The sequence below is a fragment of the Amphibalanus amphitrite genome, unplaced genomic scaffold (assembly GCF_019059575.1).
Source record: "Amphibalanus amphitrite isolate SeventyFive unplaced genomic scaffold, NRLGWU_Aamphi_draft 000668F_arrow, whole genome shotgun sequence".
NCBI classification, from domain to species: Eukaryota; Metazoa; Arthropoda; class Thecostraca; order Balanomorpha; family Balanidae; genus Amphibalanus; species Amphibalanus amphitrite.
The window spans coordinates 138,536-164,998 of NW_024882162.1; the positions used below are offsets into that span (position 1 = coordinate 138,536).

General features: G+C 48.4%; 2 protein-coding genes across 2 annotated transcripts; one reads left to right on the forward strand and one right to left on the reverse strand.

The window, feature by feature from the left end:
- Window positions 1–7,050: 7,050 nt before the first annotated feature.
- Window positions 7,051–21,855, forward strand: LOC122364316. Its single transcript, XM_043334570.1, has 12 exons — window positions 7,051–7,165; window positions 12,014–12,306; window positions 13,033–13,196; window positions 13,503–14,630; window positions 15,033–15,218; window positions 17,958–18,138; window positions 18,465–18,582; window positions 19,386–19,568; window positions 19,868–19,994; window positions 20,336–20,464; window positions 20,860–20,973; window positions 21,277–21,855. Exons 2-12 carry the CDS (start codon window positions 12,024–12,026, stop codon window positions 21,403–21,405), a joined length of 2,742 nt encoding a protein of 913 aa, XP_043190505.1. The 5' UTR covers window positions 7,051–7,165; window positions 12,014–12,023; the 3' UTR covers window positions 21,406–21,855.
- Window positions 21,768–26,092, reverse strand: LOC122364317 (ATP synthase mitochondrial F1 complex assembly factor 2-like). The gene is made up of 6 exons (XM_043334571.1): window positions 25,848–26,092; window positions 25,336–25,532; window positions 24,943–25,053; window positions 24,281–24,427; window positions 23,701–23,853; window positions 21,768–22,992 (listed from the first exon to the last, which is right to left on the reverse strand). The coding sequence occupies exons 1-6, from the start codon at window positions 26,029–26,031 to the stop codon at window positions 22,852–22,854; spliced, it is 933 nt and encodes a 310-aa protein (XP_043190506.1). The 5' UTR covers window positions 26,032–26,092; the 3' UTR covers window positions 21,768–22,851.
- Window positions 26,093–26,463: the final 371 nt, after the last annotated feature.

A 26,463-nucleotide genomic window follows, 5' to 3' on the forward strand; every position in this document is an offset into this window, starting at 1 on the left:
GGAGCGTCGAGAGGAATATTCAGTTTCGGCTCCGAAAGGACCCCGCGGCTAGGCGAGCTGGGGCATTTCATGATAAATCGACCAGCAAAAGTGAAAATTAACACGGTACGTCTCATATTTTGTTCAAAATACGTTCATAGGGTTATCTGATGCGCTGATCTCAGATCTGCAAGTTTCAGCTCGATCGGAGCAAGCATTAGGGAGTTATAGCCTCCGGCATTTTTCTGAGGTCACGAAACATGACGATATTTGATGGCTTATATCTAAGTGAAATAAAATAAAAATGCAAAACATTAAGATATGGATGTGTTCACAATGAACATAGCCGCAAATCTACACACTTGTTTTTACCAAATTTTCGTGTTTGACCTTGTGACCTCAGGTCACGTGACCTGACCTTTATACGAGGGAAGCATTTTTTCTACTTTTTACTCTTGAAAAGTAACTTTTACATGTCTCCTTTACATGGTAAAATTTCGGGAGATAGGTTATTTTTATACATTTTTTTTTAGTTGAAAGTTTTCTTGGAGTTTTTCGCCCGGGCGAACAGCTCGGCCTTGGTGATTAGCCCCTAATTGAGGTAGTGCCACTAAACTGAAAGAAGCGTATTGACATCATGAGAGGTCAACTACAACCGGTCAAATACAAGTACAACCGACGTCACCTTCCGTTACGTCATTTATGACGTCACAAGGGTAATAAGAGTTTTTCGTTAATAACTCCCGATCAAATTGAGCTACCGAGTCAGGAAAGCCACCAATGGACTCAGGAAGACCTGCCAAGTTGAATGATATGCAATATGACCTCCTTCGACGAACTTCGTGACCTGGGGCCCTGACCTGACCTTGACCCGAGGTCAACACCTCAAGTTGACCTCTGCCAAACAAAAAATATGCCATTCGACGCACCTGTGCGAGGCGAACATGACGATGCAAAATCGAGCCCCTTCAACTAAAAAAAAAAATGTTCATAAAAATAATATATCTCCCAAAATTTTACAATGTAAAGCAGGCATGCCCCAGAGTTACTTTTTCCAGAGAAAAAAGGAGAAAAAAAGTATTTTTTGTCATCATCGTGTTCGCCTCGCTCAGGTGCGTCGAATGGCATATTTTTTGTTTGGCAGAGGTCAACTTAAGGTGTTGTTTGACCTCGGGTCAAGCTCAGGTTAAGGTCCCCAGGTCATGAAGTTGGTCGAAGGAGGTCATATTGCACATCATTCGATTCGGCAGGTCTGTCTGAGTCCATTGGTGTCTTTTCCGACTCGGTAGCTTAATTTGATCGGGAGTTATTGACGAAAAACTCTTATTACCTTTGTGACGTCAAAAATGGCGTCACAGAAGGTGACAGCGGTTGTAGTTGTAGTTGACCGGTTGTAGTTGACCTCCTCTCATGATGCCCAATACGCTTCTTTCAGTTTCGTGGCACTACGTCAACTAGGGGCTAATCACCAAGGCACGCCCGGGCGAAAAAATTCCAAGAAAACTTTCAACTAAAAGATAAGAATAAAATATTTATAAAAAATAATCTATCTCCCAAAATTTTACGATGTAAAGGAGACATGCATAAGTAACTTTTTCAAGAGAAAACAAAAACAAAAAATGCTTCCCTCGTATAAAGCTCACGTCACGTGACCTGAGGTCACGAGATCAAACACGAAAATTTTGTAAAACCAAGGGTGTAGGTAGATTTACTTTGGTATACTTCTATGTTCATTGTGAACACATTCATATCTTAATGTTTTGCATTTTTTATTTCACTTAGATATAAGCCATCAAATATCGTCATGCTTCGTGACCTCAGAAAAATGCCGGAGGCTATAACTCCGTAATGCATGCTTGGCGATCGGGCTGAGACGTGCAGAGCTGGAATCAGCGCATCAGATAACCCTGTAGACGTATTTTGAACGAAATATGAGATGTACCGTGTTACCCCCTGGTCGATCTATCGTGGAATGCCCTAGCTGTCAGATTGAGGCGGGTAGTCTCAAGTTATTTGCCGTTGGAGATATGTGATTGTGACTTGTGACAAAATACATATCGCATACAATTTGAATTCGATTATTTTAAGCGCATATCATTGTCGAGATCGAGCTCCCCATAGGAAGACAAAAGATCGCTCAGTTGCAAACACCTTTGACAAGCTTCCGGGGATCACCAATTTGCTTGTTGCACTAAAACGGTTCAGTGCGTTCGACCCGCATTCTGAACCATTCGGTCCCGGATCTTGCGGTATTCACAGGCTGGTTAACTTGCGGCATGTATGGGGAAGGTTACACAATGGTGGACTGTGGGAGTAGTGGATAGAATTAGGTATAACGACCACTCCATTACTATTACCCATTACTGTCTGGTGGCGCAGGCAAGAAAATTGACCCCGTATAAACCTACACTAACAAATACCACAATACCAATAATTCTCTTATCATCCGTGTGACAGATGTCACAGCCCTATTTCCAGAATACCTAACTCATTTCCTAAATCTTAACTTCCGTGACGTTGCCGTCGTTTCCGCCAAAGCGGCCACGTCGTCATACTGCATCCAGCCGCCCACTGGATTTTCCTCACCTGACCCCTCCCCCCACCACCACCACCACCAACCAGCCCCCTGTCCCCCTCCCCCGGCATCCGTCCGGGAGCCCTTCTCGTTCGCGCAGGTGGCGCCCGCCCCGCGCTGCCTCGTCTCTCAGTAGGTCAGACACTGACTCATCGACCTTGAGATTGACGTACGGGCTACGGCTGAGCGGCCACCGTGGTCTACGGTGGGGTGCCTACCCGGGATTCCCTGTTCAATACACCCTGGACCGGGCGAGGGGGATGGAGGGAGGGAGGGAGGGTGGTCAAGGATGTCCTCCAATCTCAACAACAACAACAGGACGCCGCTGGGACCGCCCGAGGCGTTCGGTGTTCCTCAGGGCAGTGTCATTGGCCCCACACTGTTGTGCGCGGCGTGTCGCCGACCCTGACCGCAGTGAACCGGACACAGGCGGATCTGGGAACTGTTCGACCATGACACGCGGTATCCGGCGCAGAATGTGTGTGTGCGTGTGCGCGTGGCTCCGGGAAGGTGCCGGTGAAGGTCAGAAGAGGGAGGGGAATCAAGGGAGGGTGAACAAGATCCGGGTCGCCGTCCGTGGCACTCACCCCGGTCCATGACCCAGCGTGGGCCGCGAGTTGCGGCAGTATGGCGTGTGTGTGAGCCACCGGAGAGGGGACAGAGTGTCAGGTCCGGCATCATACATCGACCTCCACAGGGCCGCGCCCGAGGGAACATTGCGTGAACGACTCCCGGATCCGGCCGTGGCTGTGTAGCCACACCGAGGCGCTGATTTGTCGGTGCTAAAGGCGATTGGTCACGGGGGCGCACAGCTGCATGGTTGCAATGAGTGTTGCTCAATCTGTGTTGCACATTCTGAAGTGCAGAATATAATGAGCGAAATGATGCCATACAGGGGATGTGTCTGCTGCTTCATGAATAAAATTGTCGGTCATGGTGCATGTGTCTTATTCAATTTAGTTGGTGAATCATGCCATGATAAATATAAAATACGATGGTAATTAAAAGTTGAAAATTATAGTAAGGCAATGATATTTATGAAAGTTGATTTTGTGCAAAAGCTGAAACAGACTCTTTCCGCGTTCAGGAAATCGCATGCGAGAGCCTATTCAAATACATTATAATTCTTCTCGCATCAATCGCTTGCCGGAGGTGCGTGCGTTTGATGCGAGCGTGCTTCCATGTATTTGAATAGGCTCTCGCATGCGATTTCCTGACTGCGGATAGAGTCTGTTTCAGGCTTAAGTGTCGCATAAACCTTCGCATAAACCAAAAGGAGGCCTTTTTAGTTCGCCCTACATAACATTACAACGATTCTACTGCCATACGTGCCGGAAGAGCAATATATAAGCCGGTTCTGAACGGGCAGCGTGAATGATGTCATAATCGTTCGGTCATATCTGACTACCCACTACGTCATAGCTCGCTCGGGCGGTTAGGCATCTGCGGTTTCGGCCGATATGGAATACAATCACACGGGATTCCACAGAAGACAGCATTGCTCACGGGTTAAGAAGTCGGTCAAGGCTGACAGCTGGGATAGATCCCCGCCTATTTTAATTACTCCGAATGTGCCCCTTGCGTGCTCAGGTAGGCTCAGATCTGAGAGCACTTGACCTCAGCAAACCACTGATCTGATCCTCGTTCTACAAAACAAAAGGCGGCATTCACCGCCGCACCAACAAGACACCGTGATCATGACACTGAAGCCACCACAAGGTGAAGGTATTAAGGTCAGTCTGAGACCAGATCCCCTCCGCTAGTCCCCTGCAGGTCACGGTCAAACCACACATCGCTCCCCTCTGATTTCCAACTCGACAGCATCCCAAAACTACACCCGGGGTGCAGGACGGACATCTACCCATCTGGAAATCCCACACAACCCTCGAGGACAGGGGACGGTCAAACGTCTGAACGCCTGGAAAGACCGTCCTGTCCAGGGTCATTGTGATTGGCCAGGGACGGTATTCGTGGTTGGAATAGCCGTGGTCTTCCTACAGGCACGTTCAGTTGGTCTGACGTTGGTTGGTAATGTCCTGGACATGAGCGTGACCGAAACACCGGGGAGCTGGCCGAGCATGCTGGAATTATTCACCAAAACGGCAACACTGAGGGGTGAGTGTGTGTGTGCTAACTGAGTGTTGAAGACGCGTTGGAGTTTAATCGTCGACGTGCCGGGAAGGGCATTTTTACGCTCCCCTCCAAAGGTTTTACGTGAATATCGCAGTACATGTTTGACAGTTTTACAAGATATTTCTAGGCCTGCAAGAGTATTCTCGCCAAGCATCACGAGCTTCAAGAGCACAAAGACGCGATTAACGGTCATATGACGTGGCATTCGATGGCTTAATTGATTCAAACTTGAAATCAGGGCCGTACTTGAAACTTAGAAACAGTGAGTTTCAGTATACCTATAACTGGAGCGGAAATTTGACTCACGAACACTTGACACCACCGGAATTTCAGCAGATGCATCCGTTTCCCTAAGAATGCGCAACGTTTAATTGCATAGTCCGACATTTTCCTTATACCTAGTCAATGGAATTGCAACGCCGTGCATGTCTGCATGTTCCTACCGCGTACTCCAATTAACTTTTACGATTCACAAAGAGCCTCCTTTACCTAGATGCAACTAAACCAATTTTACTTCGGGTAAAAACGTGTTTCATTTACCATGGAATGATATCCAATCCTTTCCACGGGCGGGCATCACTGTGGTAGCCGGTAGGTAGCCGAGGGACAGGTGTAAAGAACCACTATATTTTGCCAGAGATGCTTATTGTTAACACTTCATACGCCTGCTATGAAAGTTCATGATAAGCTATAATCAACATGGCTAGTTACTCCCAGCAAAACTCCTGACCGATACTTACTGAGCAACCTAGTTTTGGCGAAATCGAACAGATTTTTTACTCGGGCCAAGCATAGGGGAGGAAAGCCAAGCGCTTTTCCTGCAGAAAACTAGGCTGCCAAGGCGTCCGCAAAAGTAAAGAATGTGCTGGATTGATTTCTCGTGATTGGTTTGATGTGAGGATGTCGCACCAATACAAAACCTACAATCGGCAGTCCAGTGCACTGTAGTTTTACGATACGAAAACAATTTTTTACGATACCGATGATGTCATAATAAAAGATGCACCTCTATGTCCATGCACGGCATCCAGTTTTCCTCCACGACCTACATTCCCTCATGACGCTTCACGTACCTAAGTCATGGAAATATGCCATCTCAAAACAGTATAGGCCTGCCCCGGAAACTCCATGTACCACTTCCAGGATCATGCGTGGGAAATTTGTGACCAGAGGCCTCTTGCACCAAACTACCTAGCTAGGTAAAATCGAAAAAACCGGTTTCAGAATAAGCTAATCAAACGGTGGTAAATTTGTTTGCAATAGCCCAATATATAATCCTACAGGTGCTTGGTAATTTTACACGCAAATTGTCACATTTGAGTCTTGGATTGGGTATACGATGCAAAATAATTCAAGCATTGGTGCAAGAGGATTCTGGTGCAAGAGGCCTCAGAATGCCATCAATTTTGGTAGTGACCTACCGCGTATGCTCAAGAGTCCACTACCACATTTAATTGCAATAATCTCCCTAATTAAGCTCGACCTCCGATTGATTCGAAAACGTATGAAAATGTGCCAAGCGCACATATCAAACAGCATTCTCTCGTTCTCGAAAATTAGTTCATGGCTGCACGGTATGAAATGAATAGAGAAGGGACATTGCGCCCTATCATGCTGACCGCGATATTGGAGAGCTCCGTTCATCTGGGCAACATCTGGGTGGTAGACGGTAGCAGATGTTTCAAAGGGACGTCATCGATGACACCCATGGCGGAGAGGGGACCAATTAACACATCGCACCGTGTTGTGACGTAATATTGCATAATGTCATCGAATCAGTCAACAGCCAGTAAAACATTCATCGAGTGCCTATATTTTTTCTTCAAACCACATTCTGTTTCCAATGACCATAACTTCCCATAAACAAAGCGAATGAGGTGGAAGATAGCTAAAAGGCGAATTAGGGCTAAAAGGTAACTGAAGAAAAAAATAAACAAAAATAAATAAATAAATTATTCTGTGCACGTGCCCTAGATATGCTGCATTACCGGGTTTTCTTTAGTCAAACTATTCTTATCGTCATAATGCTATCCGCTTATTTATCCTTCCGCTCCAGCGCCTTTAAGTACAAAGACTTCCTTGCCGTCTACCAGTCCTGGTTACCGGTTTCCAACTAAGGTCAGGGTCACTTCTATCCCGTTCATACCCTGCTCATCACATCTGCCAGACGATTGAGACATACCTACTCGGACCTGCCTCAGGTGACCTCCGTTCTGACCTCCGTTCACCGCCGCAGACGCCCCCAACCGGATCTTCCCCGGGGCGGTGTCACCCCCTACCTTCCGGCGAAGTTACGCTCGCGCGCTGGGGGGTATGACGTCACACCTGGTCAGAGAGGTGCGCTGGATAAAAGAGAGAGTCGCTGACGGCGGACGGTCAGTGGCGGGACGGAGGTGAAAGGGAGAGTGTCGGGAGACGGTGGGCAGACGGACCCAGAGGACGGGAGCACACACACGGTGCGGGACAGGACGCGGTCAGGTTAGTCAAAGGGGATTATAGCAACCGATATCAATTAATAACATAGCTTACTTTTATCCATAGATAAATTGTTCCAATGAAAAGAAATGTTGTTTGGAGAATAATCTGAAATGAGACTTCCGATACCGGACTACAAATTAGTCTTCTTTGGCAAAAACATCTTTTCATATTCCCCGTAAGTTGTAAACGCAGCATATCAAATGATGCCAGCATATTTATTTCGCTTTGGATTTCTATCACTGCATTGGTTTCGGTATACAACGCCCTACAATTAAGCATTTGATTAGGTCCTAATTTCTTTGCTCCATTTTGCGTCTTTACACGTTATAGTTCCTAGCCAAAGCAAATCACGCGTACCGGCTAAGGAAGTCAAGCAATGCTTTCAGAAGTCAACAATTATTTTCTAAATCAACTCATTTGTGATAGCGCAGTGAACCGTAAATTTGTTATACCGTAAATCAGTTCTGTTAAATTTGATGCTGAAAGTTTTATGAGTAGGCAATAATCCGTCGCCACTTACGCAAGAAATGTATCGATTCGGTATATTTGGTATATTCGGTTGCCTTATTTGACAGCATACCATTGCAGCTATTCAATTTCGCAGTCAACAGTCACCAACCACTTTCGCCCATCGCATAGCTCGGCTCGATTTCTCTATGGCATCACCAGCAGGGAAATGGTTAACCTTCAGCCGTTCACTCCACGAAATCATCCATTTAGCAACATCTCCAACGTACGATGGCCGGCTGCAGTTGCACCATAGCGTGCTCGTATTGACGACCTGTCAAACCGGCTTTGGACGTGATCTGTCCTCCCAGCTGTTGGGAGCTGCCAGTCAGCTGATTGGTGACGTCACAGGGTCAAATGTGTCACGTAATTACGAACAAACTGTAACGGTATCGTGTGTAGGAGGCAGAAGCTAGTAGAGAATAACAGGCGACCTTGGCCCCGTCCGGCCTGTGAATGCCGAGGGGTGGTCGAGAACGGCACAAGTTCTGTTGTTTGAGGAGCGGAAAATAGGTCGTCTGGAAAAAAAGGTCGCAGATTCGGACAAAGAAATGCAGCGTGATGCTGATCCTTAGTCACTTTGATCTTGACCGTAACTTACCAATAAATTTGCAAATGAGCACAAACTCAAATGTAAATAAATCCGAAAAAAAACAAAATTAAGTCAACCTTATATGCTCTAACACAACAAAACATCAATAAGCCTGTAGACACGAAACACCGCCCAGTTCTTCCTGTCCTTTTCCCAGCGCTTTCTCGCTCCCCTTTGGGCAGGTTATCCGGCTTTCGCCGTCCACAGTGCGCTGTTATCATCGTCCCCCCCACACAGGTTGTCGGGGTGAACCCACGCTGCCCTGGGGCACCCGAGGTGGTAGCTGGAGCACCTCCTTGGAAAGGTTTCTCCCGCCCACGGCAGCTCTCGATAGCGTATAACGATAGAAGGAGGGGCCCATGTGGGTGGGGAAAACAGGCGTAGGTGTGGTATGATGGCGAGCCAAAACAACGCCTTAGATGGGGTTGCATTGGTGAAACTTACACGTGATCCTGTAACTCATGAGCTCCCAATATCGGTCGTACAGTTTCGAGGTCCAAAGGATGCGTTTTTGTGAGTGACTGCAGTCTCCCCTTACCGTGCTGTTCGCCCGTGCAGTCTCCGAGGGGACGCGGTTAGTTTCTTGTGCGCGGCTGCAGTCTCCCAGCTATCGGGTTATGTTCTCATGCTTTGCTGCAGTATCCCGGGCCGTCTGCTTTGTTTTACTGCTGCATCGTGCAAGATGTGCATTTGTAAGTTTTGGTCTCGTTTCCGGTGTAATTTCTTGCTCTTCCTTGTACTTATTATACGAATTTATATTCGTAATTGCCGGTATTATCCCATCAATTTATACGGCCACTGAGTTTCCCGGTGACTGCACCCGAACATCGCGCACAGGTGCATTTATAGCTTCCATGGGGTTGAGCAAAAACCTTGTGACGATACTTCTTAAGCATAATCAGATTAGTTAGGTAGCTACACATGCTACTTCTGATAACGCACGTTAACTAGCTTTAAACAAGCTTCGTAGTCTGTAATTTAGAAGATCGACCGCATCTCGTCGAAAGTCTCAGGGAAACGGTGATTTCCCGACATATGTCATCTAAACAATCGCCTCATTCAACCGCAAATGTCTCCAGTGCGCAGCGCCACAATTGCCACCGCAGGCTCGTTTCGCGTCACGTTTTGCGGCAATGGCGCCAAGAAACGGCGTCAGGCCGGGGGAACCTGGCATTAACGTAGCCTTTAGTAGATATAAAACTTTATCGGAATTCACTGGGATTGTATTGCGTATGCAAGTCCAAATATTTCGGCCAATATTGTTTGGCCTTGGTCACTGGACAACTAGAATAACCCTATAAGTATAGCTCATCGCTGCAATGTGAGCTATACTTATAGGGTTATTCTAGTTGTCCAGTGACCAAGGCCAAACAATATTGGCCGAAATATTTGGACTTGCATACGCAATACAATCCCAGTGAATTCCGATAAAGTTTTATATCTACAAACATAAACCTGGGAAAAAATATGACTCTAAAACAGCACGTAGCCTTTAGTGTACTGCGGAAAACGTGGTGGGAAAATATCCTATTTGAGAGTCGTTTGTGAGATTGTTAGCCACATTACTCATGTTTAATAGCTTAACAGCTTACATGCGCATAGAAAGCGGGCATGATTAATGCTGTCTTCTCCGCGAAAAGCCTTTCGCCAGTTTATTGGTTTCGAATACATGACGAAAATCAATTACAAATCAGTTAATTCTAATCAACATCGTACTTACTGCTTAGACTGTATGAAAGGAGGAATGAAATTGATAAGTTGATGCTGGAAAACTAAGCCAAATGTGGTGCTTCGCTAATGCACTATAGCTTCACGATCAAGGTGTGTTGCATGCGACTGTCCCGTTCCGAAATTCAAAGCATTTTTTTTCTACAGTTAATCCATGTTCAGCATTTGGGAAGCACATGATCTGAATGATCGACCGAGCCGATTCGACTCTCCTGTGTTTCTGCTCCCATAAAACACTGCCTCGCCTAACCCAAGCCAATGAGGCACGCGATCCATACCCGCGGGGCTGCACTCTGCAGTCTGCACGCAACTCGTGCCCCACATCAGCTGCCCACGGGGATCCGTGATTTAGTTCAGCACGCGAGCAGGTCAGGGCATGGCTGGGGGCTCGATTCTGGTACAGTCGTGCTGCATTCGGCGAGCGCTTTCCATTATTGCACAGGCAGAGTGAAACTGATCGTGGGTTGGAGCACGAAAGGGAAATTGATGGGAGGGTATTCACTATTCATGTAACGGGCCATGATATATCTCCGACTAAGTGAATCAAGTCCAATTTAGCTTGTTTAGCCAGTCCGATTCAGCCTATCCTTTTAGTTTTTTTTTCTACCTTTCAATCGAGTAAATGCTTCTTTCCTAGCGTGTTTTCCTCCGTCATTATTATTTCGGCTAGGAAGTTATTCAAGTCATACTGCAATACCTCGTCCATCCAGTTTGGTCCGATGCCGTCATATATGGGACAGATGGCCAGCGGCGATCAACAAGTCATACACACCTAACGGCTACTTTCTCTGTCAGCGAGATGATGCCACTTCAAGAGGTTGGAACTGAGCCAGCCACTCCAGATCCAGATCACTGATCAACACAGAAACCTTCTGAGGACTTCTTCACCGTGAATGAGATTAAATGAAATTTAAATGAGATTCACGACACCGTGAATGAGATTAAATAAAGCGATGTCAATAGGAGCGGTAAAATAACGAATCAAGAAAAGGTTTCCAATGATGCAACAATGAACATCTCACGTAAAAACACATTAAAGAGCAATTTAAAAGAGCTATATCATAAAAATCGAGACGAAGTGCATTATGCCTACAAGTTATAGATGTTGGTCGTAAAAAAAAAATACTTAACGATACATAGCTACCGATTTCTAAGCTCCCAAACATGTCACGAAAACAATGCATGCGCCTAGAGTCATTGGCGACAATCCAAACCGAATCATCGGTTATTCATGCACCATACCCAGTATGGGACGTTGAAAGTGAGCGCATGCATGAACAATCGAACACGAACCGCCTCTGTCGCAGAGACTCACTGGTTTTACTTTCTACACTGCACGTGCGCTGTGTCCACCGCTGACCTTGCGTACAGCTGCTATCGAACAGACATCGTCTCAGATGTCGCCTATCAGACACATGGTCCAGAGTTCCCTTTCGTTCGGTGACTGGGGTAAACACTGCTCTCGTAATCTCGGAAGCCCTCAGGCGTCAAAAGCCGACCATTGTTCTATGACGTGGAAGCTGTAATCGCGGCCAGAAACTGGAACGGTCGCCGGGACTGGACGGTTGTAGTCTGCAGAAGGGAAACTCGTTCCAGGCTCTTTCCGGCGTTGTGTTATTTCACGGCATGCGGCTGTGGTTGTATTGCACAGAGTGGCGACCTACCGGTTAGGCAGACTGGATTCTGACCGATTACAAATCCTCCTCTGAGCGATTCCATTGGTGGGAAGTGTCAGGAAATCCTCAAAGTCAGGAAATTGGAACTTGAGTCGCTCAAGTTTCAGAAGGTTATGAAATATTGGATTGAGTGAAACCAGCTGAACGTTAGAATCGTTGGACAGTGGTCACATAGGCATAAGAAACACATTCAGACGCACAAAGCCCGTATGCGGAAAAGTCGTAATCTACCCATCAGGTTCATCCTTCCCAATCGCCCCCCCCCCCCTTTACTTCTGTGTTCCGCCCGATGCATTTCTCCACAGCTACTAGGCTCGTTCCTAACTTGTAATATCTTCTTTGCAGGCCACTCACGATGAAGCTGCGGAGTTTAGGCCTCGTGGCCGCGCTGCTGTTGCTAGGCAACGACAGCGCGTCTGCCGAGTGGGTCTGGGGCAGCCGCTCCTCCAAGTCCCTAAAAAACACCACCGACGTGCCGGTCACGGCAGCTTCCACTGTTGAAGCAGCGTCTCCACTTGAAGAACAGGTGGTGGATGGTATCATTGGCGCCGAGGACACGTTCGTCGCCTTTACGGAGAAGCCGGACACTCTGCCGGTGGCCACGTTGGTCCAGGGAACCAGCGGAGACTTTGTCGCAGGTGAGGGAGCGTGGCCGCGAGTACATAAATGCAAATACCGGCTAAATCTTATACTGATTGGTAGTTTCATTGCCGAAAAAAAATGCGTAGATGAAACGAAATTGTTCTGTAAAATCAAGGCCGTGCGTAAGCATGTCTCTATCAAATGTCAATGAGCAGTCGACATCAAGTCGGGTGAATGACCAAAGCCACGTTTCGGTCATCAGTTAGGGTCGTACAGTCACGACTATCCGATCTCCAGCCGAGCTGGGAGAAAGTGGCCACGGTGCCGGCATGGGGATGTGTCAATATTTACCGTGTCAGTCGTGTGTGCTCAGCCATGGCGGCTCAGAGAGTCCGAACAATAACCGTGTCAAAAGACTCTTTGTCCTGAATCTGTTCTGAATTTCCGCCAAAATAGAGTCAACATTTTCGCCGTTACTGTCAGAATTATCATTGATACGAATTCTGCACTCGAAGACGTCAAGCTCGGTTATCGAACATAATGCTGATTTCCCGGCTATCGCGAATATAATTTTGTCCTCCTTTCATCCATTCGTTCGTTCATCCATTCAATCAATCAATTAATCGATCATGACCTCTTGCACTACTTCATTCATTCATTTATTCATTCATTCACTTAACGATTCAATTATCCATTCATTGATTCGTTAAATTCATTACTTGCATTTTGTCTAATAAACATACACAAAATAATCACCCCCCCCCCCCGTCATCTTTCCCCAGACCCAGTGGTGGAAGGCAGCGCTCGTCAGGCCAAGGTGATCGCCGAGGAGACTTATGACGAGATCTACAGCGACCCCGAGGTGCAGGCCGCCCTGGAGGCGGGCAACGAGACCCAGGCGCGCACCTTTATCAGAGATAAACTGTGCTTCCTCGGACTGGTGGACGTGAGTTGGGGAGAGGGAGGGAGAGGGGATAGGAAAGAAGGGAATGGAAGGAGAATAAGAGGGGAAGGAAGGAGGGAGAGGACAAAGAAGAAAGAGAATGAGGGAAGGAGCGAGTAGGGCAACAATAAAATATCGATGTTCAATCATGGGTGATGTCAGCAATTATGCCGAAATGTGGTTGGCAATGAAGCCGACGTTTATACGCATCTAGCCTAGTGAACGAGTTTAAATCATTTAGTTAGTTTAACAGACCACTGTCGACGCCTCCGGCCCCCACTGACAGTGCCCTGTGTCTGTCCGTTTCAGTGCGAGGAAGACATCCCTCCCCCTCCGCCGCCGCACCGGCCGTTCCTGCCGCCGCGGCCTCCCCCTCCGGGCGCCGTCCAGCTGGTGCAGCCTGTCCGCCTGCAGGCACACGGCCCTCCCGTGCAGGCGATCCCGCTCGGGCCGGCGCCCCCGCCCGTGCTGCCGCCTCCTCACCCCCACGGCGGGGGATACCCGGGACCGATCAAGTCGCACTACCAGCCGCCCAAGCCTTCGTATGGTGTCCCGAAGCCGAGCTACAGCCCGCCCAAGCCGAGCTATGGGCCGCCGAAGCCGGCGTATCACCCGCCGCCCAGCAATGGATATGGACCTCCCAAAGGAGCGTACCCGGCTCCGGTTAACAGCCACTACAGCCCTCCCAAGCATCACGATAGCTACAGTAGTCACGGCGGTGGGCACGGCGGCCACCACGACGGGCATCACGGCGGCCACGATAGTCACGTGAGCCACGGCGGCCACGATACGCATATTGTGAAGGATCCTCACGATCCTCACACTACGCATATTCATCACGGCAACAAGCACGACAATCATGACAGTCACAAGATCGTGGTCGCCGATCCGATTACTCCAGCTCCTGTGCAGACTCATATTCACACTCATCACCACACGCATATCGAGCAGGGAAGGCCGGGCAAGTCGATTGATATCGCTCTACCGGCCGGAGCCGGCGCTCTGCCAATTTATCCTCCTACTTACACTCCTCTGGATGTCAACCGAGGTCCTCAGGCACCCGCTGGAGCCTTCAACACCCCCGGAGGCACCTTTGTGAACTCTAACTTGGGCAACACCGGCTTCAACAAGATCGCCAACACGCGCCCGACTCCCAATCTCGGCAACTCGGGACAGTTCGGACCTCGACCAGTGCCTCCGGCTCGTCAGTCCGTGAATGTGCCGGCTATCTCCAGCAACTTGGGTAGCCAGTTTTACAACGAGTACTGTGTCTGTGTGCCGCGCTATGCGTGCGACGCGCTGGACATCATCACAGCACGCGCCGGGAGGGGAACTGGGGATTTGTCGGCCATCACTCCTCGGAGAGCCAACAGCTCCATTGATGCCGGTTCGGCACGGGTTGCCAAGAGCCTTCAGCCGGAGGATATTCTGGACCAGGTGAGGGACGGAGCAGAACGACGGAGGTGGGCGGGGAGGAAGGGGAGGGGAAGGGGGTTGAGACCGGGTTTTGAACGATCATAGGTAAATAAGATTTAATAGTTGAATACTTGATGTTCATGTAAACCTAGCCGTAAGGTAAAGATCGCAGAAGCGAGAACGTCTGTTAATGTCTTTGAGCAGTGGAGTGACGCATGCATTGGTTAGCAGCGGTGATTGTTTTACCAAACGTCAAACAAAACGTTGCTGGGAGAAAGTGGAGGACCAAGGTCAAACCTTCGCGTAAGCCAGTCTCAACTCATTATCATAGTTAGCATTTCTCGTCCTTACCGTCCTCTTCTGACCTCTCAGGCCTCTATTTTGACCTTTGACCCTACTCTGACCTCTCCCATGTCGCTTCAGGTCAAGGAGGTCATCTCTGAGGAGCGTCAATCCTCCGCTGCTGCTGACAAGTCCGCAGCTCGCCGGCGGCGGGCAGCTCTGCCCCAGTCCAAGGAGGAGAAGCCCGAGGCGCAGGCTCGTCAGCTGAAGGACCCCCTGACAGGAGAGGTGCCGGAGGGAAGGCAGCTCGTCACCGACGCTCAGGGCGTGAGTAAAACGAATAACGGCGTAATATTAGCACGGCATTTACTTAGGGAGGTAGAAATTTCGGTTTTTTGAGTCTGTCAACTTAGCAAAGAATGTTTAGTTATCGGGGCTTTCGGGACTGCCAAGCCATTTTGCTCCCTTATTTTATGATCACTTTATGATCACTCTCACCTACTATGCCCATGTTTGAGCCTGTTTTGTGTGCTTGTGTGCGTGTGCCCAGTAATCACATGCCTAGTCAGGCCCGGCCGGCCCTCTGTTGTCCAGCGCGTATCAGTTCACCCTGTCCCCGTTCAGCGAGGTCGCGTTTTGCAACCGGCGTCGCGCCGCCTCCCCAATAAGGCGCGGTGAGATTTCGAGACACGGACTCGCGAAGAGAGAGGGGGAGGGGGAGAGAGAGAGAGGGGCGGAGGCGTCATGAACAGGTTCCCGTCTCAGCGATGGATTTCTCCCCGCCCCCTCGACATGGGCTCGGCGAGTGACGTAGACGGAGGGATCCATCACTCTCACTGATTCGGTCAACGCCCGAGATTCACAGAAACTGAGCTTCCCTCGTTCTAGGCGTGAATTATTGCTGCGTAAGTCAATCCTTTGACTCAGCAGAAAGTTTCATCACATAGACGGTGCTGTTTTCACAAACCTTGACCTGTTAATACTCATATGCAGATTGCAGATAGACAATACTCACAATCGGAAAACTACATTCACCTTCCTCACCAAATCAATAGGATACGTCCTTTGAAAGCCACCAGTGTTACACCATGCCCACCTCCGTGCTCAGGAGCCGTCTACGCCCGCACTATTGCTAAATACGCACCGAATCTCGCCGGAAACCCGTGGTTCACAAATCGATAGTCGCGGTTCGGTTAGTCTTTGTTGCACCATAAGGAAGGCTGTCATTCTTCGAGTGCAAAATCGATTAGACACCACGCCTCTTTTTGTAACGTAGGAAATCGCGTCGTTGAAAATACTCCGAATTGTCGAAGGAATACACGACATCAGCCAAAGCGAATCGAAGTATCTGACAGAAACTAGAAAGTAGAAATGCGTGTTGTTCCTTCCCATTCCGTGAAAACGGTGTGACGTTAAATGGCATGACATAAGTGCTAACTCTTGGCCAAGCGATGAGTGTCCCCCAGTACAGTGAAAGTTATCAACGCGCCTGCTTCTTGGCAGCAGTATGTAGCTTCCTGCTGAGGCAGATCAATCTAGGTCAGGCGGGGACGGGACGTAAACTCCCTGACGACACTGCAATAGGGAATTAAACATCCTATGTTCACGTCCACCCTTGCTGTAGGTGTCCAATGTAAACGGTTCTTGTCAAAAGTCAGCATAATGCAGTTTGTGATAGGTCAATTTTCGGCGTAACAATTGGCATTTAAGTGGAATTATAGCACGTGATATATCTGCCTAAGCTTAACAAAGTACGCTTGCAAGCGGCATACGTTTTTGTAGAGTGCGATACACACTTGTAAGCATGTTTAACGCCTTGATGGGCGACACAAATCTATTTTCACCCGGATAACAGGAACCCTGTAATCCCTTTCATTCTTCCTAATCCCCTTTCTTCATGTACCGTCTGCAGCAGCGCCAACAGCCCACTTCCTGCACCACATTCGCCGCTTTTCCGCGCCACGATCGCCGCCGTCACGGTCGTGCGCGCCGGGAGTGTCGCGGCGCGTCCGCCCGCGCCGGGGCTGTCGCAACTGCGCCGGTAAAAAGTCCATACCCCGCACAGCGTGGCTGAGCCTTTGTCCGCGTTCCCTGTCCGATGGGTTGCCTAATCAATGACCTCGGCACATCTGGGTAATCGGGCCCTCAGACTCCCGTCCCTTACTATTCATTGCCCCTTTATCGGCCCCTGCCGAGGGGGAGTGGAGCTTGGAAGTGGGTCACGAAAGGGTATTACACTCACGAAAAGGAGATGCACATCGCCGGTAGAGCCGTGCTGATAAAAAAGATTGCGTGACTTTCAGTTGAACGACTATGGCGCCTGAAGACGATTAAGATTAATTACCACGATATTCACAATTAACGCAATATAATTAGCTAACCGCAGATAAATGTTAAATCTTGCAAAAGTACTTAAATCCGTCACCCGCACGTCACGCAACCCGACCTACCATAGGATACCCTCTCCTCGACGGATCGCCCTAAAATCCTAAAATCCCGGCTGCCGTGCCGACTAAACCCCATCTGTCCCCGTATGGCACTCGAGTTGTGTCAGACAGGGGGTCGGCCCCGTAACCCAGCCATGAGCCACTCGGCACGAAACGGAACCGCAACGGTTACCCGGCGGTTCCATTTGTGGTGGCTGAGGCTCTCGATCGCTTACACAACGTTATGTGCGGTTACCACGGGCCGGATATTCTGTAACGGAGAGTGTAAGTCACGTAAAGAGCGCATTAAAAAAAACTGCTTCAATTTCTTACCAGAATTAAGTACCTTGGACCTCTTTTCATCAAATCTGACCATCACAAAACCTTATCAACTTCTCGCAAACCACCTCCCAAAAGACACCCAACTCTTGTCTCTTTTGACATGCTTTTAATTTCAGCTCACCCTTTGACCAGTTCCATAGGCCATTGAGCTCTCCATACCCCCCTCTGACGTCATTTGTGTCCATTTGGCAGCGCCAGCTGGTCTACCAACCATCCCTGTGACGTCATTTGTGTCCATTTGGCAGCGCCAGCTGGGCTACCAACCATCCCTCTGACGTCATTTGTGTCCATTTGGCAGCGCCAGCTGGGCTACCAGCCCAACTTCCGCGGCTGCGCGCACACGGACGTCTGCTGCCGAAACCCGATCCCGGTTGGTCCGACGAACCGCCAGCAGCCCGGGCAGTGTGGGGTGGGACGGACAGACGCCGTCAACGGACGCATCAAGAACTATGACGTCAGGGAGGGCGAGACCGTGTTCGGTGAGTATGGATGTGAGGTGTGATGTCATTGGCGATGTCATGCCATACATAGCATCGGGTGTTGGGCTCGGAGCAGCCTATGTTAGGAATTCACAAGTTAACATTTGTTTATAGTTAGTGTTCATCTGATAGCTACATTAGTTTTTGGCTATACGATAATACGGCAATACGAGGTTTTATTCTTGGACAGCTACTCAGTGATTGTGCTTCTTTTGTTTTTAGCTCACATCCTATCATTACCCAACGCATTTACATCGACTTTCTCATATTTAGCCTCCCCGACTCTCAAGTCTCAATTGACCTCGGTGATTCCTTCATGTCATCAGGCGAATTCCCCTGGCATACGGCCATTCTGAAGAAGGAGGGAGCTGACAACGTGTATGTCTGCGCTGGATCTCTGATTGGAAACGAGTACATTCTCACTGCGGCTCACTGCGTCAAGAGGTGAGTGAAGGGAGAGGGGAGAGGAGAGGGAGAGAGGAGAGAGGGGCTCAAGAGGGTCTGGTATGACGTGTAGATATTGTACTGAGTACCACCACAAAACTTTCCCATGTGAACGTAACAATCGTTCTTTGACAATACACCAACATTTTACAAAACACATTTTCGAATCGCATCCTGACCACAAACACGCAATAAAGACAATGCAACGGCACACCAAATACCGTTAACACCCACCCTAAGCTCTCTGTAAACCACCACTGCACATCAGTTGACAACCTGAAGCCTTAGGTAGCGTCCTGACGATTTCACCAGCCCCGCTAACCCAGCCAACTCCCAATGGTGATGAAAGCGGCCGGTGAGCGCTGCGCTATGATCTTATCACACAGAGTAGGGCCCGATTTGGAAGCGGGAGACAATGTGGGGGCGGTCGGCAGGCGGGCTCGTCTGAAACTGACAAACGCCGTGTTGTAAGAATGTGTGCAATCGATCGGTAAACTGACAAATAGTTTTGGTGCGGTTGGTAATCTTACAAGCCATGTCAACATAATCTGGATTCAACACAATATCCACGGTACAATATCATGAGTGGTCCATTGCTAGGATCAATGTCTGTTTACCAATGATGGCTATCGTTATAAATACGAATTCATAAAACCTTGATGTAATACCGCCCAGTGTAGTACTCAAAAGTCCCACTCCTCTCCATCTATCTCTCCACTCGAATCGCTCAAAACTTCCCACTCACGCCCTTCTAACTCCCCACTCGAATCGTTCTAACTCCCCACTCCGTCATCCGTCCACAGCTACGAGCCGTACGCGCTCCGGGTTCGTCTTGGCGAGTGGGACGTCAATCACGAGACCGAGTTTTACCCGCACGTCGAGAAGGACGTCTCAGGAATCTACATCCATCCCGAGTTCTACGGAGGCAACCTCTACAACGACATCGCACTGCTGAAGCTGGCCAGCCCCGTGAACGTGCAGTACAAGTAAGTGAAGCGGTTTGGGGTCGGAGGAGAATGGGAGGGGGTCGTAAGAAACTATCCGAGTGATGATTTTGAGGAAGAAATGCTGGCAGCTTGGGGGAATATTTTATCATCGTAATGCTGATAATGCTCGTATACACCAATAAATGCAAACTGAGTTTTCGATTAGCAAACAGTCGGTCAACAACTTCTTCCGGTCTAACTTCTTCCTTCGGCAAGCTTCTCCATCAAAAGGACAACCATCAAACAATATGTAACCACCGTCACTGAGCTCTAACCTTATTCCCGCCCCACCGTTTCAGCCTGCACATCGGTCCGGTATGCATCCCGCCCCAGTACGCCGACTTCACCAATCAGAGGTGCTGGGTCTCCGGCTGGGGGAAGGACGCCTTCGGGCAGCACGGAAACTTCCAGAACGTCCTCAAAAAGGTCAGTGAACGCTCGAGTCCGGTTGACAGTATAGAAGCATATGGGCTGAGGTTTGAGAAGTGATGTAGAGAAGATAAATGGTCCGCATCGTCTGGCAATGAAACGATGTTAAGAACATGAAGGTCTTCTCATCAAGGTTACGTTCAAATTTAGAAGAAGGAAAATGTCAAACCATGCGTCTTTCATTTGCATTTAGGAACTTCTTTTTACAAATTGAATAGAAACGTATTGAGGATAAAAACTTGTCAATGACATTGATTACAACGTTATGCCCCCGATGCCATCATAACGTGACTATTTTTGGGAGCGACACCCTGACAGTTTCCAATTCTCCCAACCAGGTGGCAGTGCCTGTGATTGGTAACTACGAGTGCGAGCAGCGTCTGAAGCGCACCAAGTTGGGCTACGACTTCAAACTGCACGGTGGCTTCCTCTGCGCCGGAGGAGAGGAGGGAAAGGACGCCTGCAAGGTACGTAACAGTGGAAGGAGGATAGGGGTTCCGAGTTACATATTGGGCCTTGAAGAAACGACTTGAGTTGCACATAGGTTTATAAACTCATGTCCAAAGATGCGAAACATTCAGACAAATTGACTGTAAGTAATCAATATTTGAGCCAAGCTTGGTAATGAAATATGCCAAATCATCCGTGAAAGGTTCAAAAGCTTGATAATCATATGACACAATTTGAAATTTCACTCGAGAAGAATGACAAGTGAAGAAGTCCCCTTGACATGAGTGATGGCCTAAAAATCACACCACATCTCCACAACGTCGTACCTTAACAGCACGCCCCTCAGCCCTTGCGCACCCATATCCCCGCATACCCCAGCACTTCTCTGACCCCCCCCCCCCCTTCCCCACAGGGTGACGGCGGCGGTCCGCTGGTGTGTGAGCAGGCCGGCTCGTTCTACCTGGCCGGTATCGTCTCGTGGGGTGTCGGCTGCGGCCAGAGGGACGTGCCCGGCGTCTATGTCAAGGTACGTACCGCGCCGGTGCTGTCAGAGACCGTGCTGATGGTGAACGTGGTATGGTGTGATTTATAGGGAGCTTCTTGCTTGCCTCGAAATGTCAAGCAATTGTCCTATTACCGTTATAAATGAACCGATGTTTATTATCCAAGCTAATAAGTCCTGAGAAATATGTTTGAAAATATTTATAAGGGAACGATTATAATATCTACATAGATCTTCCTGTGGAACAGAAAAGCTTAGGTGCCCAATTAGATCAGCTTGATTTGTAGCCTGTTCGATCACACGTCTAACCAGTACCGTTCCTTGCAGACGACCGAGTATCTGCCCTGGATCCAGTCCATCACTACGTACCGGCCCTTCACGGGCGTCCAGTCGCGTGCCAGGAAACCCGCCGAGGGAATCGAGGCCGAAGACTACATAGAGGTGGTCAAACAGTAGGGCATACGAGTACACTCGCCTCGTACACTCGCCAGTGAACACTAGAGTGGTGGACGTTTTGCCAGAAACTGTGTTTTGCGGACGAAGTGTCAGTGTGGACGGGAAAAGTCTTAAAACGTTGTCGCAGACGGAGAAGCCAGGGTTAAGATGAAGCTGGACGGGTGATGAGTGTGCTAACATTGTTGTGACATAATATTCGAACAGGGACCAGCGATTGGGAATCATACGCTTTCATGTTTAGCGCGTGAAAGTTTCATCCATCGAGGAAGTTGAGTGATGATCATGTTATTCAGCCAAACTCCACCCCCAGGCGCCGTCTCCCAAGCGACCCCATTGTTGTTCGCTTCGAAAGGAGCCAGGACTGTAGTGCACATTGTAACAATATTTATTGTATGTATACGCCCTTGCGTTCCGTGTGTGTTTGCTCATGTAATAAACATGTCTCGAAAATGAGTTGGTTTTAGCTCAACAATCCACATTTGCACTATAGTACAGCATCAGCTGCTGTGAGCGACTGACTTCTTCGCACTCCGAGAAAATATTACAAGGTTCTCAAACTGAGCGGAAATTGGGCTTGTCATTCCTTACATTCCTCAACGCCTATGAACACAATATCGAGCAAGTAAGGTGACTGACTGGCCTACGCTGGCTGGAGACCCACGACTGACTCAACACGTCAAAAAATCTACAGATGTTCAAAAATTCATGGCACGTCGCGACTAACAGTCGGCCTTCGTTCAACCATACGCAACGGAGCATGCCAGGAATCGAATAGGGAATTGAAAAGTAATTCGGGATTTTGTTCCCGGAACCTTTATTGGGTGGCAATGCCATTGAAGGAAATTGATATAATTTGTCAATAACATTTACCGTTCACTGAAGCACCTCGTTTCAAAGAGACTGCATATTGGGATCGCAGCAAATAAAACGGCTCCAGAAATATGAAAAGTAAGTAAGTAATTGGGACTCATATGCTGAAGACACTGCGATGTTGCAGCTGATAGCATTAATTACAGTAGAATAGAAGCGTGGCGAAATAACTTAAGATGGACTAGACTCATTTATGTACAAAGATCCCTAAAAACATGGATTTTGGCCAGGCCAGAGCGAAGGAAGTGGCAGGGTATCAACGGGTAACGTTAGACCCAGTGAGTGCCCGCCAGTGACCAGTCCTATTCCAAGGCCACACATTTCCCTATCCCCTCTCAAAGCTCCAACCAATAACAAACTCACAAACAAGACGCGTTCCCAAGCTCACCGCTCACAGAATCACATGATATAAACAGACCAACCACACGAGTTACGATCACCGACAGCCATTCTTTCGACCGGCAAGAACAGCCGGGCTTGCCTGAAATTGGCTCCTTGAATCCTTCCTCTTCTCCGCTGTTCAACTCGCTGTTGCTTCCTGCTGTTGCTGCTGATGCTGTCGCCTGCTATTGCTGTTCACCCCGCGTGTTTATGTTTAACGTTGTGCGCGGTCGCTGACGAACAGAGGTGAGCGACCAGCATGCCGGCGGCGACGCGTGCCTCTGTGTCCAGACTGTCCACGTCATGGGCCCACTCTACGCGGCCCCAGACGTCAGCCTGGTGGGGAGAGGGGAGGGGAGGCGTAAGACGGGCGAAAAGGGGCGTGTTAGGGGTGGGAGGGGGTGATAGTGGCGTATTATGAACAGGATGGGCGGGCGGACGGTGCTAGAGATGCGTTGAAGATTTTTCTTCAATTTTTAATGTTGACTTGAGCAGAATAGAGAAAGATGGAGCACGATATATTGTTTTGTTTGTTTGTTTTGTTGGGTTAGGCCCTTTCGGTCCAATGGGACCATTTCAGAGCCGGGAGGATGATAGGATATAGGGGGAGACATTGGTCTGGGCAGGCACCCTAGTGAGTCACCGGGGCTGAGCCCGTCCGGAGGACAGGCCACCCAGCCCCAAGGTACTCACTGCACCCGGCTACGGGGTGCGCTCCCTCGGGAGCAGCGGTGCCGCTCCAAGGGAGCAGCCCGCATGAGATAAAGTTGCCTGTCCAGCCCGGAGGGGGGTTGCGGCGTGGAGGAGAAGGATTTCAGTATCCTGAGGATAGAAGCACGGAACGGTGAGTGAGCACGATATATAGAGATAAACCGAGGCCATGCTGACTGAACTCCAACTAGTTAGGACGCACGTTCTCTTATTCTCTACTCTATTTATCTGTCTTATTGCTTGTTTCCCTCCACTCACACCATCTATCTCCCCTCCTCTCAGTACATCTCGCTCTATCTCCCCATATCTTTCCCGTTCTCTCCCTAATCTCACCTGATATTCTGCCTCCAGTCGCGATAACCGGGCCACCTCCCTCGGCACCAGTTTCCGCTCCAAAGCCGCCAGAGGCAGCACCGTCGACCGAACCGACTCGACGGCGAACAACAGACCCGTCAGAGTCCATGTGTTGTGCGTTAGGAGGTATTCCTGTGCAGAAGAGAGACGGAAAGGTGGTTAATTTAGTGTTGTACTAAGAGCGATCCGCTAATAGCTGTTGTTAGATTGAGCTTCAGTTGAGGTTTCATGGTAAACAAGATAGAAGGTTATGAGTTTTTTTGGCATCATATACCACGTCGAATTTGGCGAGAACGACAATGTCAGCTGAACTTCTTCAGCTCCACATTTAGATCGCAAATATTCAACGCATGCTTCGAGAAAACCGACGCAAAACCATTACCAATCACACCTAGAAGAGAAATATCGCAGACATTTCTATTTTCTCCAACCGTTTCTCCGATCCAACTACAAACATTCACCAAAATCAATGATTATCTCCACCGATCGTGGAGATAGATAATCACCTGCCGATTACATGATACACGTACCCCCTCACCTATAGCAGGTCCACCCTCACCTGTAGCACGTCCAGCGTCTGCTGCGGCACGCTGCAGACCAGCGACCCCGACTCGGCCGGCTGCAGGTCCACGCCGAAGCGGTGTCGGACCCACTCGAGCACGGCTCCCCACTCGCGCCGCTGGGCCTCAGCCAGCTCCGTGGGGTGCTGACGAGAGGGGGAGGGGCAGTGAGTTTAGAGTTACACAACTCGACCGTCTTGGGCGGGGGGGGGGGGAGAATACGATCGCCGATTGGAAGGGATATCGATCGTCGATAGAGGAATTCGATCACCAATGGGGAGAAGATTTGATGACCGTGAGACTGCTTACGATGGCAAGAAAACGGTTCATTTGACAGTTCAGGAGATAAGCTCTTGATAGGATCAACAACTTCTGAATTCTGATTGACAATAATTGTATGTGCTGACAATAAGTGGCAATAGTCACTCATGGTTCAGAGTAGATGAATTAAATGAGCAGAGTGGGTCTTTCTTACTATGTGCACACAATTTAAAAAGTGTATTCAACCCTTTCTGGCTTTCTGCTGCTTGCACTTATGCCAGAAACATCCTGAACTGGAGATATTACTTAGGGATAAACCAGAAAACACCATTTGCCAGTAGAGCTCCACAGTGACATTCCTAAAATATGACAAATGTCTCCCCTCCACCTTTCCACTTACCTCCACTGGGAAGAGCACAGTGTCAGTATCCAGGTATCCGGTGATTTTCTCTGCCAGGTCCTTGTCAGTCCTCTTGTGCGGGTTGTCCAGTACAGTGAAACATAGACCTGTCTGAGGATAATTACAAGTCAGGATAGAAGTTCAGGATATGGTTGCAACATCAACTGACCCTTCTATTACATTCACATTCTAACTGCTCTGTTTCCATGACATTTACACTAAAAAAATAACCTATGTGGTGAGCTGGAAAGGGCTAAAACCATGAGACTGTCTGATAGTTCAGCATTCCTCCAACCACTCAGATTACAGATAACAGTGTATTAAAATCAAAGCTGGAAAGAGATCATCTCTGCATTGATATAAATACCCTAACTCTATCTCCAAATGTCTTACCAGGTGCATCTGGCTGGTTTGGATATGCTCTGTAACAGAGTCCCACTCAAATGCCACTCCGAGGGCCAGCTCCTTGTTTGGCACCTGCAGCAGCCGACCACCTGGGGTCTTAAGCTTTCTGTGGTCCAAGTTGACCTCCCATTTGCCATCCGAGCCAGCAATACTGACAGATTTGTAGAACTTCCGTCGAGCTAGAGCTGAGGATAGCAGAGGTGGTACGTAGCTACATCAGTTTATAAAAAAAAATTGAGAACATAGATTTAAAAGATTAAAACCAATAACTCACAGATGAGGTCCCTGTAAGATAAAAAACCTCCCTAAAAAGCTGAACAATCTCATAAATTAGGGTTATGCAGTTTATTTCAACTTATTCACTATACTTTTGCAGTCAGTTACCGACTATATCAAATTCGATCTTAAGTTGAAGAAACAGAAAGTTTAAAAGGTTGCATTTCATTGTCTACAGATTTGACAAAAATAAACAAGCAAATGAACCATATATCATAACATACCTGACATCCATCTCTTTGAAACTGTGTGAGAAGAAGTGGGCAAAACTGGAGATATCCTGAGTGTCAGACCCAATGCCCTTCCTATAGATATCATATCGATGAAAATATGGGTGACAACAAGGTGGCAAAGCTTCAACAGCCTTAATAAAGCACCAACAACCTGAAATTCAGACACCAAACGCATATAAATATTCGCAAACAGCACACGTTCGCGGCGAAAAGAGAGCAATACGGCTTTTCGGTCATGTTCAAAATTTTTATTAAAAGTACCGTTTATGCGAAATACTGAATTTCCATTGGCCGTTTCGACCCTACAAACCCCGCTAAAGGACGTGAGTGGCTTAAAACTGCTAGCGCAGTCATTACTGAACATTATATCTGCGTCGTTACTTGACTCTAGGCTGCCATATTTGACCATGCAAATTGATAAGAACGTGTAAGCAAATTATTGCTAGTGCTGAAAAAGGGAGAAGCCAAAAGGTTCCAGCATTTATGATCCTGATGCGGACTGTCACTTGCTACTATTTTTGTAATAAAGACACTCATTTTCCGCAGTATGAGCCCCTCAATGTAAATTGTACCCTCACACCGAGATTATCAAAGGTTTGAGCTTTTA

What these genes read in the sequence shown, in the direction of transcription:
- LOC122364316 (XM_043334570.1), top strand. Translation starts at nt 12,024, where the DNA reads ATGAAGCTGCGGAGTTTAGGCCTCGTGGCCGCGCTGCTGTTGCTAGGC. An exon ending in GGAGGGCGAGACCGTGTTCG is followed by an intron (nt 18,139 to 18,464) that starts GTGAGTATGGAT and finishes TCATGTCATCAG; the next exon opens with GCGAATTCCCCTGGCATACG. An exon ending in AGGGAAAGGACGCCTGCAAG is followed by an intron (nt 20,465 to 20,859) that starts GTACGTAACAGT and finishes CCTTCCCCACAG; the next exon opens with GGTGACGGCGGCGGTCCGCT.
- LOC122364317 (XM_043334571.1), bottom strand. Translation starts at nt 26,031, where the DNA reads ATGCGTTTGGTGTCTGAATTTCAGGTTGTTGGTGCTTTATTAAGGCTG. An exon ending in AAACCAGCCAGATGCACCTG is followed by an intron (nt 25,054 to 25,335) that starts GTAAGACATTTG and finishes AATTATCCTCAG; the next exon opens with ACAGGTCTATGTTTCACTGT. An exon ending in CTGTGCTCTTCCCAGTGGAG is followed by an intron (nt 24,428 to 24,942) that starts GTAAGTGGAAAG and finishes CCCTCTCGTCAG; the next exon opens with CACCCCACGGAGCTGGCTGA.